Raw genomic sequence first — 19,036 nt, forward strand, 5'->3', positions numbered from 1 at the left:
TAGATTATCTAAATTTTAAAAAAACAAAACATTAAAATAAAAAAATATTAAAAATATATCATATATTTTAAATGATAAAACATTAAAATAAATTAAGAACATATAAAATAAAACCATAAAAAAATATATACCATATTAAATAAAAACTATTAATAAGTAAAATTAAAATTATTTATTTGAAAATTAAATAAATAATTTTTTAATAATTTGGAAAAATTTAAAAAAACATAAAAGAATAAAAACTATTATTTTTTAAAAAAATAAATAACTTTAACATTTTAAAAAAAATATTTTACGACTTCAAAGTCATAAAATAGAAAAAACAACTTTTCCAATTTTGAAGTTGTAAAAGAAAAAAAAATATTCCTACGACTTTAAAGTCATTAAAAAATTTATCTGAATTTGTAAATAATTTTACGACCTCAATTAAAAGAAAAATACAAAATATTCAGTGACACCTGTCATGACTTACTCTCTTCTAAATAATCATTTAAAAATAATTCCAATTAAAAAAAGTCAAACAGTAAAAAAAGTCAAACAAGAGGTAAACCTTGAATAATCCTAAGTTTTACTTATGTTTTGCTAAATGTTTAAATTTTAATCCATTCTAGTAAAAGTCCTTTTAGCTTAAAATTTCCTCTCATTAACGTTTATGTTTGTTTGTAGAAGTTATACCAACTTATTGGAAATAGAATAAAACTGACCTCAAGTTTTCAATTTTTCTCATCAAGTTCTCAAAATATACTGTACTAGTACTATTTTTTACGCGAAAAAGATGTATTGAGAAAAGAGAAATGCATGATAAATCAGAAAATGAATAAATGTGGCTAACAAAGATTGAGCACAAAAATAAGTGAGTATGGAGACTGTTTGCTATTAAAAAAAAAAAATACATATTATTGTTTGAAATAAAAAAAAAATAGACGAGAAAGGTATAAAAAAGATGTAGGCTTTAGAAAAAAAAGGAAAATTAAATAGAGAAGGAAAGGAAAGGAAAGGAATTAATTAATTAATTAGAGATAAATGTGAAAGGAACGATCCATCGACACAACACTAGTTTGCGGGTAGCGAGTAGCGATGCATTGGTGCGTTCGAGAGAGTCGATGATGACAAGGCAAGGCACGTGTATATATTCGCAGTCGCAGGTGGTCTGATTACGCCAACTACAGTACAACGAGGTAATAGTCGATGGTTCTTCAGATTTTGGTTTGAAGCCCAAAATTAGTTTTAGTGATATGGGGACTGCATCATCTATGTTAACTCAATACGACATCGAGGAAGTTCAGGAACACTGCAATAATTTATGTGGGTCCTCTCTCTTGTTCTCCCTTTATTATTCTTCTTTTCTCTTTAATTAAGATCTGAAAATTGGGTTTCAAACTCAGTTTCCCAGCAGGAAATTGTGTCCTTGTATCAAAGGTTTTGTCAACTTGACCGCAATGCCAAGGGATTTATTTCCGCAGATGAGTTCTTGTCTGTTCCCGAATTTGCCATGAATCCACTTTCTCAGGTACACACACACACACACACACACTTTTTTTTTTTTATACTTTATTTCGACCCTTGTTTTCTTTTCCCATCACTACATAGCTGATGGATTCTGACTGTGCTTGTCTGCAGAGGCTGCTAAAGATGGCCGACGGCTTGAATTTTAAAGACTTTGTGGCCTTCTTATCTGCATTCAGTGCCAAAGCCAGCGCACAACAAAAAATTGAGCGTACGTTTTAGTTATTTTAATGCTATCGATTATAAGTTTGGGAGTTAGAAGATGCAGTTGTAAATTAGGGATTGATTTTGCTTTCTCAGTGTTTGCTCAAGGTTCCTAAGTTCTCTCTGACTTTGGTCTCAACTCAAGGGAAGATGCCGTTTTCTGTTGCTTAGCCCAAGACTGAAATTCACAGTTATGGTCACATTCTCAGTCAGAAAAGGGTTGGACTTCTCGCACATAACCACCCACCCGACTATATTGGGAAGTGCCATATAGGTTACCCAAATTTTGGGCTGACCTATCTAACTTTATCTAGTCCAACTTGAATGCAATGTTAGTTAAATTCATTTTGGATTAAAAAAAAAAGCTAAGCATAATTTCCAGCCTATCAATTATTACCACCAACCAACTGATCGTGTTCAATTATATAGACATAACTCCCAGCCTTTCAGTTATTTCTGCTGACCAACCAATAAGCAATTACGGTCATTAAATTGAAACAATTTCACCACAAGAATCCTAAATTTGGGACTGTTATAAATCCATCTTTATAAGGATTCCCAAGCCTGTGTTAGAGACAATCTAACAAAAGTTTCTATGGGTGTCCTAAAGAAAAGAAAAGTAACTTTTAGGCTGGTCAGTGGGATACAAACATAAACACTTAGCAATGCTGAATTTTCTCAATTTTTTTAATGCAAAGATCATACTTGTTAAGTTGATATCATTCCATTATTAGTTCTGAATGATTCTTTAAAGAGATTCAGGCTTTGCATTTGGATAAATTAGATGTCTCTGCATCTCACAAATAAAATTGTCTATTTGTCACATGTAGTCATATTAGTTAGAACATACTTCTAATAATATGATTTAAGTTTATTGAGTAGGATCCAACCCTGGGTTAAAAGATTTCAGCACCTATGTAGAGTCTTCAGAATTTTTGTTAATGTATTTCCGAGAGCTGATAAACAATAAAGTTAGTTGAACAGTGAAAAATTGCTTGTGCAAATAGGGAGGAGTTCAAATGATATGAATTATTCAATGATTTTCATTGTTTAAAGAGGGAATCCTTTGGGGGAAGGGAATTGTCAAATTTTTCCTTAATAAATTATAATACTATCTTCTACCACTATCATTGTACTTAATAGTTACTAGTTTTTCACAGTTATTTTCAAAGTATACGATTCAGACCGCAATGGAAAGGTGTCTTTCAAAGATATGCTGGAAGTGCTAAAAGATTTGTCGGGTTCATTCATGTCTGATGACCAAAGAGAGGTATCATCAACAATCTGTACGCTTCCCTGTATTGCTTAATCATGAAGCAGTTTTACCTGGAGTTGCTAAATAAAAAAACTAGGTTTTCATTAAGGTGCATCAACTGTTGCTAGTTTGACATCCCTATTTGAAGTTTGGTATGCTGAAGTCTGGATTTAGTATCATCCAGTTTCCTAGGATTAGTATATTCATTGTGGGTTACATGGAGAACTTCTTCACTATAAAATTTGGATGGTTAGTTTTTATTTCTTGGGCACACCTCTTTTTCATGTTCTCTAAAGGGGAAGCTATTGGCTAAAATGGTAACCAATAAATTTCTCTAGTTTTTGTACGATCCAGTTTGTTTGTGCTTTTTTATTTACCTATAGGCTATAGATTAATTGCATTTCCATTTAATGAAAACTATTTTTTTCTCCATACACCTTTTCGGTTATGCTTGTATTATATTTAGACTTAACTGGAGTTTGGCTAATTTTGTCTTCTATTCTTCGATTTGCAGGAAGTTCTCAGCCAGGTTCTAAGGGAAGCGGGATACACAAAGGACTCCTACTTGACATTGGATGACTTCATTAAGGTCTGCCCATTTTCTTATATATTTCCTCTGGACAATTCTTAAATGAATATCGCAAAAAGTATTGAAGAATAGATAAACTGTAGCCTTTTTTTCTCCATTTGATCCTCAGACCTGTGGGTCACGAAATGAAATCTACTTTGTGTCAATTGATTTTATTTACCTTGATACTTTGTTGGCCACTGTGGGAGGGCTTATGGGAAATGGTTCTTACTAGTGAATGGGGCAAAAAAGTAGAAAAAAAAGTCTTGCATTAAGGGATTTTTACTATTGTGAAAGCAATTAAAAATCAACTTGCCTGGTGCTTTCTTCATCCAGAAATTTGACCCGATTGGGCATTGTGTAAATGATGAGATATTTGAATACAAACAAGATTATTTTATATATAAAAATTTTCCATTGTAGTATACTAAGAATTTTGATTACTTGCATTATTGCATGTCAAAGAACTTCTGTATTAAAAGACTCATTGACGTAGCATTTCATCAAGATCTGATAGTGTCACCAAGAACTTCTGTATTAAAAGACTCTTCTTTAGCCTCTTCTTTCTCTTTTATTTCTGTATATTCAATACAACAACAATTAAGCCTTATCCTACTAGATGAGATTGGCTATATAGATCATACAACACCATTTGGCTTGGCCTTTTATTTCTGTATATGTTTGATTTGGATTTTAATTTTAATTTGTCACAGGTTCTTGGTCAATCTGACCTAAAAATGGATGTTGAAGTCCCTGTTGATTGAAACTACCTGCAGTTTTCCCTGTTCTCTTGAAAGATAAAAATTGTAAACTCTATTCATAGGATTCTTGTAACATATTTCACGTGGAAATGAAAAGTGCACAAATACTGTTGTCCCCCTTCTTCTGGGGATTCTTGTAATGCTGTTGTTTTCCAGCCACTAGCTGTTTTAGAGCCAATTTGAGAAGCTCGAGCATGATTTAGTTTTTCACATTCTTTGACGTGTTATACAACCTTTTGTGTCTCCTGGATTCAGTTTTGAGGTAGTTCTTTTTATTCGAAGTTTCTAACTGTTGGATGAATTTTCCAAGTTCAAGTTTCTTACCCTTCTAGTTGTTTGCTGCGTGTCTTTGCACCTTTCTATTTTGGTTAGCTTGTTATCCAAACAAGATAATTTTTTACAAAGTATTAGGATACTCGATAGAAGTTCAATCCCTTTTATATATTAGGATTTGTTTACCCTAGAAAAAAGAAAAAATATATAAGAAATGATGTCTCTTTTGTCCAAGGAAAAACTCATAGACAATAGGCCTTTAAAAAGGGGTAGGGAAGAGAAGAGAATAAGAAAGCGTTGGTGTGCATTGAGGGGATTGTCCAAGTTATGTTTTGCAGCTTAATCAGTTGAGCTCATTAAAAGGGATAAAGATCTGGACAAAAAAAAAGGGATGAAGATTTTTTTTTCTTCTTGAAAACCAAATGAAATTCTAATTGTTTGCACTTTGCGGACAATAATTGTCATCCACCAAATGAAGGAAGGTGGTAAAGTATACCGATTGATAGAGAAATCTCGTCCCTGAAGCAGATAAAATTTGACGTCAAGAAAACTTAATCCTAGCTTACGGAAGTTTGATTGCAGTTGTTAGAGAAAGAAATCACATTAACAAGTTTCACGAGTAGATGTTATTGGTGAATGAAATTGAATATGCATTATTAAAGAGTGAGGCATACCCACGACGACAATTAATGTCAACGTCGTCTTGAAGTTTTAAAACAATAGAGAATTAAAGTTACAAGTAAAAAATAACAAAGGTAAATATGATTTGATATATTTTAGAGAAATAATTAATTTTTTTTCAACTTTTTCAAAGTTTTTGGGAAAAAAAATCATTTTTTTCTCTTTAAAAGAAAAAAATTCTAAACATACACTAAGAATTAAGATCTTGTTTCAATAAGTTTTTATATAAGTTACTTACTGGAAAAATGAAATAATTTTATCTTATAAAGTTAAAATTAGTTTATGTATAAATTAAAATATTTTTTAAAAAAAGTTAAAATCATTTAGTATTTTTTTTACTAAATCATTTAGTATTTTTAAAAATATGATTTTTAACTTGTCCATAACATAATTTTACGGAGAAACTCATTTAAATAAAACTTAAGTATTATTATAATCTTTGATTAAAAATTATTGAAATTGTCAGGAAAAAAATGCTCATAAATGGCGACACAATGAAGAAGATTGATTACTGCTCCCCCTCATTCTGAGCACCTTCTATACTTGTCCTTTGAATATTCAAAGTTCAAACACAAAATAATCGTTGACTTGAATATTTTTTTCGAACAAAATCAGTTGATTTGATATGAAGTATATTATTATTTGTAGTTTTTAAACGTTGCCTATGCTACAGCACATCTTTTTTTCTGATAGGAAGGGACAACTAGCCCCAGTCACAGAAAATACTAAAAGTAGGAATCAAAATTGTTTTCCTTTTTCTCTTTCTTTTATCTATAGGGACCGAAGAGGGTGTCAAATATTTATAATATTTTTAATCCTGCTAAATCAATTATGTCAAATGAGCTATACTCCTTTTGGTAATTGTATTTAAGTATATGAATTTATTGTACTTTTTCTTATATATTTTATATAAAGAAATTTATCTGATTAGGATTATAATAATTGATTAATAATTTTTGACTTAGTCAGGAAAAAAATGCGTATAAATGCCGACACAATGAAGTTGACTAATCCAAAAATATAGTAGATTATTGGTTTTAGTTTTCAAACGTTGCACCTACTACATCTTTTCTTTTATAGTCCTTCTAATTCTATGGACATAAAAAAAAATAAAAATTCTCGCGGGGTGGATTTTGTTCTCGCCTTCTCGGTATGTTTTCACCATTTTTTTTTCTTTTTAAGGAAAAGTACCGACAATGACATTTTAATTTACAGTTGTCTTATCCTGAGTTATAATAATTTGATGTGAGTCTGTAATGTTTTTTTTATTTAAAATAAATAGAATTTTAGAAAAAATATGAGATTTTTATAATTAAATAAATAAAAAAATAATTTTATTAAAATAATAATTAAAAAAAATTGATTTATTCATTTGATAAGAAATAAAATAAAATATTTATTTATAAAATAATAAAAAAATAAAATAAATAATAGGTTAAAGAGTACTAAGATAGATTCTGACTCCCCGCGTACACCCAAATAATCTTAGACATGTGAATCTTTTATTTTCTTAAAATGTTGTTATTTAAATGTTTTTGTGCAGCTTGAGCGAAAAATTTTGCACGTGGGAGATGAAATGAAACCTCCTTCAATTCCTTTTTCAATCTTCATGGCGGATACAACACTCCAGTCTAGCTGTTAATGTTAAATTAAAACCGATACTTAGCCGCTAATTTGCTTGGACCACATGGTGATCGAGTTTACCGATTACGTAATGATCAAATTATGTGTAGTACACTCAATCAATCACATGAAGAATCAAAACACAAGTTCAAGTTGGTAGTTACGTGTACGAAGAGAAATGGCATCTTACTCAAAAACAAAAACAGTTGTTGTACGTATTTTATTTTATAACAAATGTTAATTATTAGCATTGTTAGTAAACCAATCTTATATATCTGTTGTTGTATGTATTTGAGTGTGAACCAACCCCAACTCTGTTTACTGTCGTTCAGATTCGCATTGAAGCAATAAGCAATGGTAACTGCAGCATGTCAGTCAGGGTACACTCGATCTCCCTCTTTTCTTTTCTTTTCTTTTCTATTGCTATTGCTTACTACCACGTGTTTTCTTTCCTTTCCCAGACGTGTGAGTTTCAAACATCCTTCTACTCATTTCCACTTACCTCAATGTCCATCCTTGTTGGACTTGTGCATCCGCAAAATCACTCACACTCTGACTCGGGTACTCTACTCGATCTATTACTTTATACTTTTATTTTGATCATCTGATTGAATTGAAAATTGCATTCCTTTCAAAGGAGGACATACATAAATATAACACTTTTTCTGCACTCCCACCGGACTTGAGTCAGCGAATTTTCAACAATATGGTTTACTCCTCCTATCTCACACCTGCTTCCCTCCAACCCTTTCGAGATTCTGCCCTCCAGGTTAAATTTCTAAATGTCTTGTGTTCCTTCCTCCCTCATCTACGTTATTTGATTTTGATTTTCATTGCAGCTCTTACTCTTATTATAATTATTTTGTTGTTTTATAGGATATTTGCTTGGGAGAATATGAATATGCAAATGGTGGTGGTGCTGCTGCTGCAATTGTGGATGATGCCTGGATGGATGTCATCTCATCACAGGGATCCTCTTTACTTCATCTAGATCTTTCTGCCTCTGATGTCACTGATCATGGTCTCACCTTTCTTGGACATTGCACAAATATCATCTCTTTAAATCTTAATCACTGTCACCAAATTTCAGATCATGGACTAGAGTGCATCAGCGGTTGGTATTCTTTTCAATATATTATTCATCTGGCATACATAATGAATTCTGCAAAGTGCTGTTGAAAGTTATTTATGCACATCACGTGCAACATCACATGATATGGTTGCAGTATCATTTATTATATTGGTCCTCCTCTGTCATCTGACTTGAAATTTTATACATAATAGTAATACTTTCCAATTTGTCATCATCTTTGTGTGCTTTTGAATGTGCTCATATTCAGAATCTTAAAATCAGGTCTCTCCAACTTGGCAAGTTTGAGTTTTAGAAGAAACTATGCAATATCTGCTCAAGGATTGAATACCTTTTCTGGTCTTATTAACTTGGTCAAGTTGGATTTGGAGAGATGTCCTGGGATTCACGGAAGCCTAGTTCATATTCAAGGTTGGATCTTATATGCAATGTTGTGTGAAAACTATTGTTCTCTGGTGCACTTAAATAACCCCACTACTCATACAACTTTCAAAAAACTATTTATCAGGTTTAACCATGTTGGAATCTCTCAACCTAAATTGGTGTAACTGCTTAGTAGATGTTGATATGAAGCCTCTATCAGGTTAGTCACGTTTTTCTTCCCTTTTACTGCAGTAAACCGAAATTTTGAGAAACTGAAAATTTACTGGAGTTTAATTGTCTCCACTTCTTTTATGCAGTTAGCGTGTTTTCCACCTTAGAGTAGTTTTGGTATAATTATTGACAGTCTCACATTCCTTCTAAATACATAACAATAAGAGTACTCCTCCTAGATGCTCAACAAGGAAAAGGAAATCTCAATATTATAATTATGCAAAAGGTGTGCAAATGTTCAGAGTTATGATCTATTTATAGACCAAACACCCTATCAAGATAACCCAAATTCTATATCATAACTACTTCCCATTTTATATCTTGATTTTAAAATAGGATAAATTCTCAAAATAAATAACCCCAAATAAAATATCTTAATTTTAAAATTAAAATCCTAAAAACTACTTCCCATTTAATATCACCTCCATTAAGAACTATGCATAACTTACTACAAAAAACAAATTAACAAATGAAGAATGTAGTTTCTGTCAAATAATGGCTCATTGCATTATAACAGATGTTGGTTTTATAAAGGATGCCTTATACTATGCATATGTATATGCTGTAGTCATGTAGATGGATTATGGGTTATTAGTTTTTGTTGATCTGAGTTATTCATTGTTATCGTCTATTTTGGGGATTTTATTTTATTTTAGATTATTCCATTCCAGCCTAGAATAGGAATAGCTTATTAGGGTGTTTGGTTATGTTGGGTCTATAGATGTAAAAATCTCAGACGTTTTTTATTATTGCATGGTATTGAGTTTTCTTCATTCAAAGAGTGTATAGTCAAAAGAGCACTAAGCCCTACATGATATTGAGTTATCTTGATTTATTAGAGGAATATCCTGCAAAGAACTGTAATTTTTCTTGCCCTGTGTCTGTTGCTACTTACTATGCTACCTTTGAAGGTCTTTCACTCTTTGCCTTCGTTTGGTGTTAAAACTAGAAGACAATAAATGAATAAATGCAATTATCTCAGTGTTGCAACTGATAGTCAGTCGAGTTTATAGAAGCATATTCATTGCATTCTCAGTATTACATCAGCTGAAATGGGATACTTAGTTCAATGACTAATGGCACATGTTCCTTAATTTACTTCCAGTGCTTACAAACTTGAAAAGCCTAGAGATTTCCTTCAATAAGGTCACAGATTTTGGGATCAGTTTTCTGAAAGGTATTGTACCTTGCATTGTCTTATTCTGGTGTTTCAGAGCATTAGGAAATATATGATCATCTTTTGATTTTTGTTTCTCTTAAAGCTTTTTGTCTTCATAAAGGTTTATATCGTTCTGTAACTAAAAAATGTACCATTTGATATTTCCTGTCCTGGAAAGTGAGGCTTGAAATTGATAAGTTCAAACTAGCTTTTTCATCTTCATTATTTGTAGCTTTTTCATCTCTCAGATGTATGATTTAAAAGATCAACTTAATTCTTTTTTTAAAAAAGTTGAGTTTGATATTCTATTTGGAATTTGACCAAAATGTTTTTTTTTTAACTAAATACTATTTTGGGGTGGTCTTCAAACAATTTATCAGATGAGTGATTCCTATCACGTAGGTAATTGATGGCGCCAATCAACACAATTCCACTTGGTGACGCTATTCTAAAAAGTGTTACCACTTCAAATGTGTGAATGACTTGGTGGTGCCACCTTAGGTGGCTTCACCTATAGTCAAACAGGTATTTCAACCAAATGTAGTCTTTCATGCATCTTGGGAAGTGCATCTAATGAAAAATGTGTTTGATTGGGTGAAGCCATCAAGGGTGACACGACTAAGTCATTCACACACTTGAGTTGGTGACACTCTTTGGAGAGGTGCCACTAGTAGGACTGACCTAATGATAAATGAGGCCTAAAGTAAATTTTGGAAGAGATTTTTTACATTAAATGTGTTGGGCCTTTTTACTAACATATTTAACATTTTTTTTATCAACACATGAGACCTTTGTTACTTTATAAATACTAATAAGAAATATTTTTTTGCTTGTGGGCCTAAAACATAAGCTTTAGTTACTTTACCCTTGGGCCTGTCCTGGCCACCAGGTTGAGCTGTGTTGATTGAGGCCATCAATTGCCTATGTGGATCCTGTCTAATGAATTGTTTAAAGATCACCCCAAAGTAGTATTTACTTTTAAAAAAAACCTATATTGGTCAATTCCCTTTTATCTTCATTGTTTTTTTAACATGTAGTTTCTAGTTATTTAAAAGCTAGAGTTCACTAGGGAAAAGGGAAAAGACATTCTTGAAATTTATTTCTTTAATGATATGAAATTTGACTACTTATCCTTCTAAGTTGAAATTATGAAGATGGTTAGCAACAAGTTGCAGTCTTTAACTCTGGCAATGTTAAAATACTCATGTTGAATGCCATGAGTTCCAAAATGCAGGGATTTTGATTTTACAGTGTGTTAATGGTTGATATTCATCTTCCTTTCTTCCATTTTCAATAATTTCTCTGTTGATTTCAGGATTACAAAAGCTTAATTTGTTAAATTTGGAAGGCTGCCAAGTAACAACTGCATGCTTGGACTCTCTTGAAGGTTGAATTACTTCATGGATTTTTTATGCTGATTTTGTTAATTGTCATTAAAATATTGAATTCCTTTGCAGGCTGATTTACTTAATTGACATTTTTATGCATTTGTTAATTTTTTCATGATGACATCAAGGCTTACTTGCACTAACTAGTTTTCTGGCTATAATCTTGGTTATTGCGCAATGCCTCATGAAGGCTTTTAAGCTTAAAGCCGAACCACATTATCTTTGTTGGGCATTGATTATATCACCCCAGAAGATTGTGATCTGAGAAAATTGTGGGGTCAAGTAAGGGAATATAGTTTTTTTTATGTGTAGGAATTGAACACGGTATGAGGTATTTATAACACTGATGCACTCCACTCAACCAACTGAGTTAGGCTCGCTTGGTTAGGAGAATATAGTTTTAGGATTATATTCAAGATGCTAAATGTTAACCTCTATCATCCCATATAACTCCACCACATGCTACCCTACGAGTCGTCTCCGAGAAAGCACCATTACAATTCACCTTTACCCAATGCTCCGAGGGAGGGAGCCAATTCATTTTGCAACAAACAACTAGGACCTTTTTTGCCAGCTTGGTAGCTTTAGCAATGATAGCTGCGTCAGGTTCCCACTCATTCTGAAAAATATATTTGTTCCTCAAAATATTATTCCAAACCGAATTGGCCAATCCTTGTCACCAACTAGAGTACTCAAAATATTATTCTACACCTAGTCTTGGAGTTTCCCACTGAAGAACGCATTCCACCGAGAGGAGGTTATCGTTGACTTCCACGAAGCCACTACACTAGGGCAATCACGTAGAGCATGAATGACAGTCTCCTCCATCCCACAAATACTACACAAGTTGTCATCAGCCAAGTGCCTCTCCCGTCTTTTCGAATTGGTGAGGAGAGCTTATTGGCTAATCCTCCAAAGGAAAATTCTAATTCTTTCAGGACCGTGCCATCTCCAAAGAGCTTTACAGAGAGGATTTTCTTGAAGAAAAGCTCCCTGATTAATGCTATTGTAGGCAGCCTTTATAGAGAATTCACCATCCTTGGAACTGTCCCAGAGAAGGTAGTCTTGAAAATCCTCCAAAGCAAGAGAAGGAAGCCTTAGAATCATATGACAGACGGATTTTGGAAGTCCCAGCCCCCAAATCGTCCACTACCTCACCAACCAGTTTGGTCAGATCTGACTCATGCAGAGGCATAGTATCCTTCTTGATAAGCATCCCAGTGTTAGGCACCCATTGATCTAGCCAAAAACGAGCATCCTTACCATCCCCAATGTGCCAAGATATCTTCTTACTAAAATCCTCCCAGACTAGGCATATACCTCTCCAAGCATTCGAACCCAGGATATTCCTACAAATATGAGGCCAAACAGAGCCTCCACACCTATATTTGCCCCGAATAATCTTCACCCAAAGCTTCTCTCTATTCATACACATATCCTAGGCCAGCTTCATTAAAAAAGCCTCATTCATATGTCTAGCCAGTCGTAAACCCAAGCCACCAACCCCTTTTGGTTGGCAATCTTTCTTCTAAGACACCATGCGCAACTTCCTTTTACCATCATCATCACCCCAAAGAAACGGGTGACAAATCTTATCCAGGGAATCATAAATCGAACGGGGAATATATGCAGATTGCATGGTATAGGCCAGTAAAGCGAAGAGCACTGACTTGGTCAAGGTCAGTCTAGTCGCCATAGACAGATTCTTGCTCTTCTAAGTACTGAGGCGTTTCTTTTCCTTACAAGAATGTCTTGGAAACAAAAAGCTCTGTTGTGATGTAGTTTCACCCCTAGATACTTGCCCAAATTTGAAGTACAATTGAAATCAAGTTCACTACTAAGTTGGTTACGGGCATTCCAACTTACATTCCTGGAGAAGTATACTTTCATCTTCTCGTTACTAATTTTCTCCCTAGAGCTAGAGCAGAAAGCACCTAGGCAAGAATTAATCACCTCCACCTGGTCCAGAAAGGCTTCTGAGAAGAGGATTAGGTCATCAGCAAACACCAAGTGGGACAGTTTTGGCCCTCCCCTCCCTAGCTGAATAGGCTTCCATAATCCTTGTTCTACAATTAACTCAATCATCTGACTTAGTCTTTCCATGCACAAAACAAATAGATAGGGTGATATAGGGTCACCCTGCGTGATGCCTCTAGAAGGTTTAAACTCCTATAACACTTCCCCATTCCATAGCATAATAGTAGTTGGAGATGAGATACAGTACCAGATTGCATTAACAAATTGCTCTAGAAGTCCTATATCCTTGAGTGTGTCTCAGATAGACTCCCATTTTAGCCTGTCATAGGCCTTCTCAAGGTCTATTTTAATAGTCATCCACCCTGACTTCCCTCTCTTCTTCTTCATTGAATGGATCACCTCTTGGGGGATGAGAGTGTTCTCTTTGCTCTGTCTGTAAGGAACAAAGCTACATTCCTTAGAGAATCCCTTCACCAGATCGCAAAGATGAGCCCCCACTATTTTCCATTAGGATTTATAAAATACTGGTTGGAAGCCATCTTCCCCTGCGGATTTAAAACTACCTATATCGAACACAACATGCCTAACCTCGTCATCCGTAATGGGTACTCCCAACTTTGCCAGCCTATCAGCATCCACCATGGGAAAAGCTCCTGTGAGACAGTATTGATCATATAATCCATCATAGTGAAAAAGAGTTTTATAAAAATCTGTAACCATCCCTTCAATCAGTTTTGGGTCTGAAACCCATTCACCCTTTCATCTTGGAGTTGGCTTACTATATTCCTTATCCTTCTCATTAGAGATTTTTGGAACCAGAGGATTTCCTCTTGGTGCAAAATCTTTTCTAATTGTCTCCACAAATTTGATTTTAAAGTGGTAAGGTGTTGAAGCTGACTCTTTGACAAGGCTTGGTCAACCCTTTCAGACGACCAAGAACATGTTTCTTCCTTGTCTGAAAAGATCCAAAAACGTCTATGTTCCATGTTTTGAGAGCTCCCCAAAACTCCCCAAGATGCCTATACCAAACACTAAATTCCTTCCAGTTATCCATCATAAGTCTATGAAAGTCATGATGTGACATCTAAGCTGCTAAAACTAAAAAACCTGAAAGGTCATCGTCCTCTGTTAGGCGAAGTACCAAAATCAATATGGACCAGTAAGGGTCTCTGTCTGATTGAAATTGAGGTAGGTGTTCCACCACAGGTTGAGGGAATAGAATTCTCCTGTTATCATCAAGAAGGACCCTATCTAGTCTTTCCATCAAATCCCCTCTGTCAAGTATACATTGACCCATTAAACCCTGCATCAATTAGCCTGATCCTGCGAACAAACCCTTCGAACTCCGAATCCCTCTTAGGTCCTCCTTGCGCTCATAAGATTGTACTGAAATCACCCAAAAGAACCCAAGGCCCCTCCATATCTTCCCAAAGGTTTAAAAGTTCGTCCCACAGACCATCCCTCCCTACTCTTGAGGGACTTCCATAAACAGCAGTGAGGAACCACTGAACCCCTCCTTTATCTTCAACTCTCAAGTGCATAAATTGTCTATTGTGAGAAATAAGGTGAATGGAATATATATCAAATTTCCATAGGCACCAAATTCCTCTTGATTGACCGTCAGACTCAATAATAAAATTTGAATCAAAATTCGGCATTTTTACTATCGAATATGCCCTTTGCTTTGACTTTTGAGTTTCCATCAAAATACAAACACCAAGAATTCTATGATTGCCTCTGTTCCCGCTCTGTCAGCATCCCCATTCATGGGAATCCCTTGATTTGATTCATCCTCCCCTTTTCGCTTCCACTAGGCTCACAGAGTTCTCCTGCCTGGCCATATCTACTACAGCGAAAGCAGATTGAGTGTAAGCCCTCATATTTGAGCTGTATGGGAATTCCTCGAACCATGATATGATATGAGAAGCTATCTCTACGCATATCCGGGCCCTCATCTTGTCTATCTTAACCGATTCAGCATTGTTCAAGAAGAAGGGTCGCCAGCGCTGGACGATGATATAGTGCTGCTCCACAGACTTTCCGCGTTCGCTTTCAGAATTCTTCTGGGTACCATCGCTTGGTCCTTTAAAATCCATAAGCTTTTCCATATACGAACTTTGTTTCTGATCATCTGAACCTTTTTCTTACTACTAACCAGCAGATCTTCCTTCTGTCTTGATGGCGGAGGGGGGGATCCTCTGCAGTCGCCACTCATCCGAATCCTTTATAGTTTTGAGATTCTAATATTAGTTTTCTCTGCTTAACTAATTTAAAAAGAAAAGGTGTCAACTGAATTTTATTATATGAAAACGCATATTATTTTGAACCAATTGCTATTATTCTCATTAATCATTATTTTCAGCTAACTTCATTTGTAAACAAGTTCACTTGATTGCCTCTTTCTAGTAAATGATGAGCTTAAAATAAGCTTTGAAGTTTTAATTTGACAATGTCATGTTTTCTGCCAGAGCTTCCTGCCCTGTCAAACTTGAATCTTAGTAGATGTAATCTTTCTAACGATGGATGTGAAAAGTTTTCACGTAAGTTAACACTTGTACAACTACTTTGAATTTGCTTATTGAGATTCCATAACAATTCCTGGGGTACTAAATTTGTGGCGTTGTTTTCTTTTTTTTCAGGACTGGAAAATTTGAAAGTATTAAACTTGGGATTTAATGACATAACAGATGCATGTTTAGCACACTTGAAAGGTGATTTGAGATGTGAACCCAATTCTCTCTCTCTCTCTCTCTCTCTCTCTCTCTCTCTCTCTCTCTTCTCCACCCATCAACACCTGTCCTTGCGAACCATTTGCCCAACTTAATTCATTCATGACTAGTCCTGTCAAGTCATTAATTACTCTAGTTATAAAACAATTAAAGTTAAATGGTTTATGGTAAATGTTCTTTAACTTTCCTCACATCAATATCATTTTAAATTTGATTCATGACGTTACAGCACTGACTTGGAATGTCTCGTGACAATAATTTTGATACAACATTAGGGACTTGTAGCTTTACTCTAGTTTATTAACTGTTTGAAAAGGCCAGCTTTCTAGAAATATATGATCACACTAATCTTTTAGTTCAAAGTTAATATTTTACCATTTCTTAAGTTTCAACTTTCAAGATCATAATCTTGATTCATTCCATTAGGATAGTTTAGTTTTTATAGTTTCCAATTGTTAAGGTATTGGTCCATGAAAGACCAAAGTCAAATTGAATGAAACGGTGAACTAGTTTTGGAAAAGATAAACTACGAGAACAACTACTGTATTTGTTTATTTTAACGTTTATATTTTTCAAGCAGGATTGACAAAGTTGAAGAGCTTGAACCTGGATTCATGTAGGATTGAAGATGAAGGGTTGGTCCACCTGGCAGGTAAATCTTATGCAGGCTCTCATTTTTTGACTCAACCTTTTTGTTCTCCGGTTATTCTAACTTGCCATAATTTATGCTTTAACCTTATAGGTCATCAGCAACTGAATTGCTTGGAACTCTCTGATACGGGAATTGGAAGCAATGGACTACATCATTTATCAGGTTAAATATGCCTTACATTACTTTCAGTTTCAACCAAAGTTTGTATGCTTTTATAGTTATAGACTTATGGTACTTTCATTGTAATGGAAGTACTAGTACACTTATAAAGGAGTTTTGTATGCATGACCATGAACATGGTGATGTAGAGTTCTCTGACCATCACACCATCTTCCTCATGCACTTTAGTTTTTCCCTTCTTTTTTTAAATTATTATTTTGTTATTCTATTTCTTGTAGGATTGTCTAATCTGGAGAAAATAAATCTATCGTTCACTTTTGTTAATGATAGTGGTTTAAGCAAACTGTGTGGACTCTCATCTCTTAAGTCACTAAATTTGGATGCTCGCCAAGTTACCGATACTGGATTGGCATCCTTAACAAGTATGTGTTCGGTATTTCTATGCAAATTTACAGTTCGAACAATGGTTTGTCTTTTGCACAGGCTTCTACATGTTTTATTAATCTCAGGTTTGGAATATTACCACTAATAACATTACTAATACTGATGCAGGTTTGACTGGGCTTACAGAACTGGATTTGTTTGGTGCACGAATAACAGATTTTGGAACAAACTATTTAAAATGTATGAAATATAAAATATTGTACTAATATGATTTTCCTACCATTAATCCAAGTAATTTTGGTTTCACGAGACTGGAAGCTGAAATATGGTTATAACTTATAACCTTTCCTTGTTTCGAACTTACAAGAAACAGAAATAAGTATAGTTATAATTATTTATTACTGTTAACTTCCACGAATTTGAATATTTATTTAATTTTTGGGGCTTATAAGTTTAACCTGACAATGTGTTTAGTTTAAATTAATTTTTTGGAAAAAATATTTTCTTTCTTTTCAAAAGCTGATTATAATTATAAGTGATTTTAATTTAAAATAAGTTGATTCAAACACTAAATTTCTATTTTTGGTAGCTGTAATATTCAGGACTTTTTTGTGTCCTTATTTTAAAAATACTATTTTCTAGTTCTATAAACCAAAAAAAATGTTTGAACAGAGTACTTTCTGAAAACCATTTTCAAAAAGAATTCCTCTTTTCTAGTTTTAAAAATAAAAACTAGAACATTTCTATGCTATTTTGATTTTCTACTTCCAATTTTATAGTGTCCTTGTACTTCTCCATCTTCTACCACTTGCTCTCTTCCACCCCTTCTAAAAAGTTAGATTTCGAAATTTATTTTACAAAATACTTTTCTCTCCTAATCAAGATTTGTTGGTCTCATGTAAAAGTTATGGCATAATCTTTATTCCATTTGTGATCATCTGTATTCTGTAGAGCTAATTACATGTTAATGGCAAAACAGGCTTCAAGAACCTAAGGTTGCTGGAAATATGCGGTGGAGAATTGACTGATGATGGTGTGAAAAATATCAAAGAACTTTCATCTCTGAAGAGCTTAAATTTATCACAAAACTGCAACCTTACAGACACTACCCTGGAGTTAATTTCTGGTATATTTGCTGACCTTTGTTTTGTTTCAAAAACACAAGGGGTCATTTTTGTTTTCCCTCTTACCAAGTGGTAAAACCAAAATAATCACAAACAAATAAAAACCAAAACGGAAGTTATATACAGGGTTTGGACTATAGATTTAACTTAAATAAATGTGTTTATGTGATACTTGCTACTCAAGGTTCTTTGAATGCAATTTGCCACTTTGAGCTCACAAGTTTATCCATGCAATTTCAGGGCTTACTGATTTGATTTCTTTGAACGTTTCAAATTCTGGTATCACAAATGCTGGGCTGCAGCATTTGAAAACACTCAAGAATTTGAGGTCTCTATCATTGGAGTCCTGTAAGGTGACAGCAAATGGCATTAAGAAACTTCAATCAACAGACCTCCCCAATCTGGTAAGCTTCCGGCCACAGTAATTGGGGAGGTATCCCCAACATGTTGTAGTCTATATTAAGAATCTCTATTTGCACTGGCATACCTCAGAAAAAGTATGGAAAGACGACCTCAAATTGAATATACTATGTATATATAGGCTAATGCCTTCAAGAGAAGTTAGAATTATTATTGCCTCTTAATTTGGTTCGAAGCTTTCTTTAATTTTATATTGAAGTATGCCTAGAGCTTTTATATTTCAACTTTCAAGTGGGTCTGTGTAGAAGTGTATAGAACGTAAATCAGCATGCACTATTCCATAAACAAAATGGTGTAAACTATTTGTAATTGGTCCAATATTTTCAAATTGATTTTTTTCGCCTGTATAGCAGTTAACGAGTTTGGCCATTCTGATCAATCTCTGAAAGAACAAAACCATCTTTATGTACTAGAGGAAAAAATAAAGGTTGATCTCGTTTGGTAAACTTCAATCTACAAAACAAAGGAATAGTTTGGGATCAACCTGCCATGAGGACAACTGATAAAAAGGGTAGGGGACAGAGGTTT

At 34.1% G+C, this 19,036-nt stretch overlaps 2 protein-coding genes across 4 annotated transcripts; both read left to right on the forward strand.

Moving 5' to 3' along the window:
* Positions 1-1,002: 1,002 nt before the first annotated feature.
* Positions 1,003-4,595, forward strand: LOC114377349 (calcineurin subunit B-like). Its single transcript, XM_028335823.1, has 6 exons — positions 1,003-1,305; positions 1,386-1,510; positions 1,621-1,717; positions 2,871-2,980; positions 3,480-3,554; positions 4,247-4,595. Exons 1-6 carry the CDS (start codon positions 1,236-1,238, stop codon positions 4,295-4,297), a joined length of 528 nt encoding a protein of 175 aa, XP_028191624.1. The 5' UTR covers positions 1,003-1,235; the 3' UTR covers positions 4,298-4,595.
* A 2,529-nt stretch (positions 4,596-7,124) lies between these two features.
* On the forward strand, positions 7,125-18,883 carry LOC114376679 (F-box/LRR-repeat protein 14-like). 3 transcript variants are annotated; one of them, XM_028334904.1, is made up of 16 exons: positions 7,125-7,251; positions 7,333-7,432; positions 7,509-7,640; positions 7,748-7,985; positions 8,226-8,372; positions 8,470-8,544; positions 9,661-9,732; positions 11,030-11,101; positions 15,548-15,619; positions 15,719-15,790; positions 16,389-16,460; positions 16,551-16,622; positions 16,859-17,002; positions 17,133-17,204; positions 17,944-18,090; positions 18,329-18,883. In XM_028334904.1, exons 1-16 carry the CDS (start codon positions 7,226-7,228, stop codon positions 18,511-18,513), a joined length of 1,698 nt encoding a protein of 565 aa, XP_028190705.1. In that variant the 5' UTR covers positions 7,125-7,225; the 3' UTR covers positions 18,514-18,883. The 3 variants fall into 3 exon arrangements, with proteins under 3 accessions (XP_028190705.1, XP_028190706.1, XP_028190707.1); XM_028334905.1 differs by lacking the exon at positions 9,661-9,732; XM_028334906.1 differs by lacking the exons at positions 15,548-15,619; positions 15,719-15,790.
* Positions 18,884-19,036: the final 153 nt, after the last annotated feature.

This window comes from Glycine soja, chromosome 11 (assembly GCF_004193775.1).
Source record: "Glycine soja cultivar W05 chromosome 11, ASM419377v2, whole genome shotgun sequence".
NCBI lineage: Eukaryota > Viridiplantae > Streptophyta > Magnoliopsida > Fabales > Fabaceae > Glycine > Glycine soja.

Bases quoted from the DNA above. Each gene is read 5' to 3' on its own strand.
- LOC114377349 (XM_028335823.1), top strand. From the start codon at position 1,236: ATGGGGACTGCATCATCTATGTTAACTCAATACGACATCGAGGAAGTT. The intron at 1,718-2,870 runs GTACGTTTTAGT...AGTTTTTCACAG, and splicing joins CGCACAACAAAAAATTGAGC to TTATTTTCAAAGTATACGAT. The intron at 2,981-3,479 runs GTATCATCAACA...TTCGATTTGCAG, and splicing joins TGTCTGATGACCAAAGAGAG to GAAGTTCTCAGCCAGGTTCT.
- LOC114376679 (XM_028334904.1), top strand. From the start codon at position 7,226: ATGGTAACTGCAGCATGTCAGTCAGG. The intron at 7,433-7,508 runs GTACTCTACTCG...TTCCTTTCAAAG, and splicing joins TCACTCACACTCTGACTCGG to GAGGACATACATAAATATAA. The intron at 16,623-16,858 runs GTTAAATATGCC...TATTTCTTGTAG, and splicing joins TGGACTACATCATTTATCAG to GATTGTCTAATCTGGAGAAA.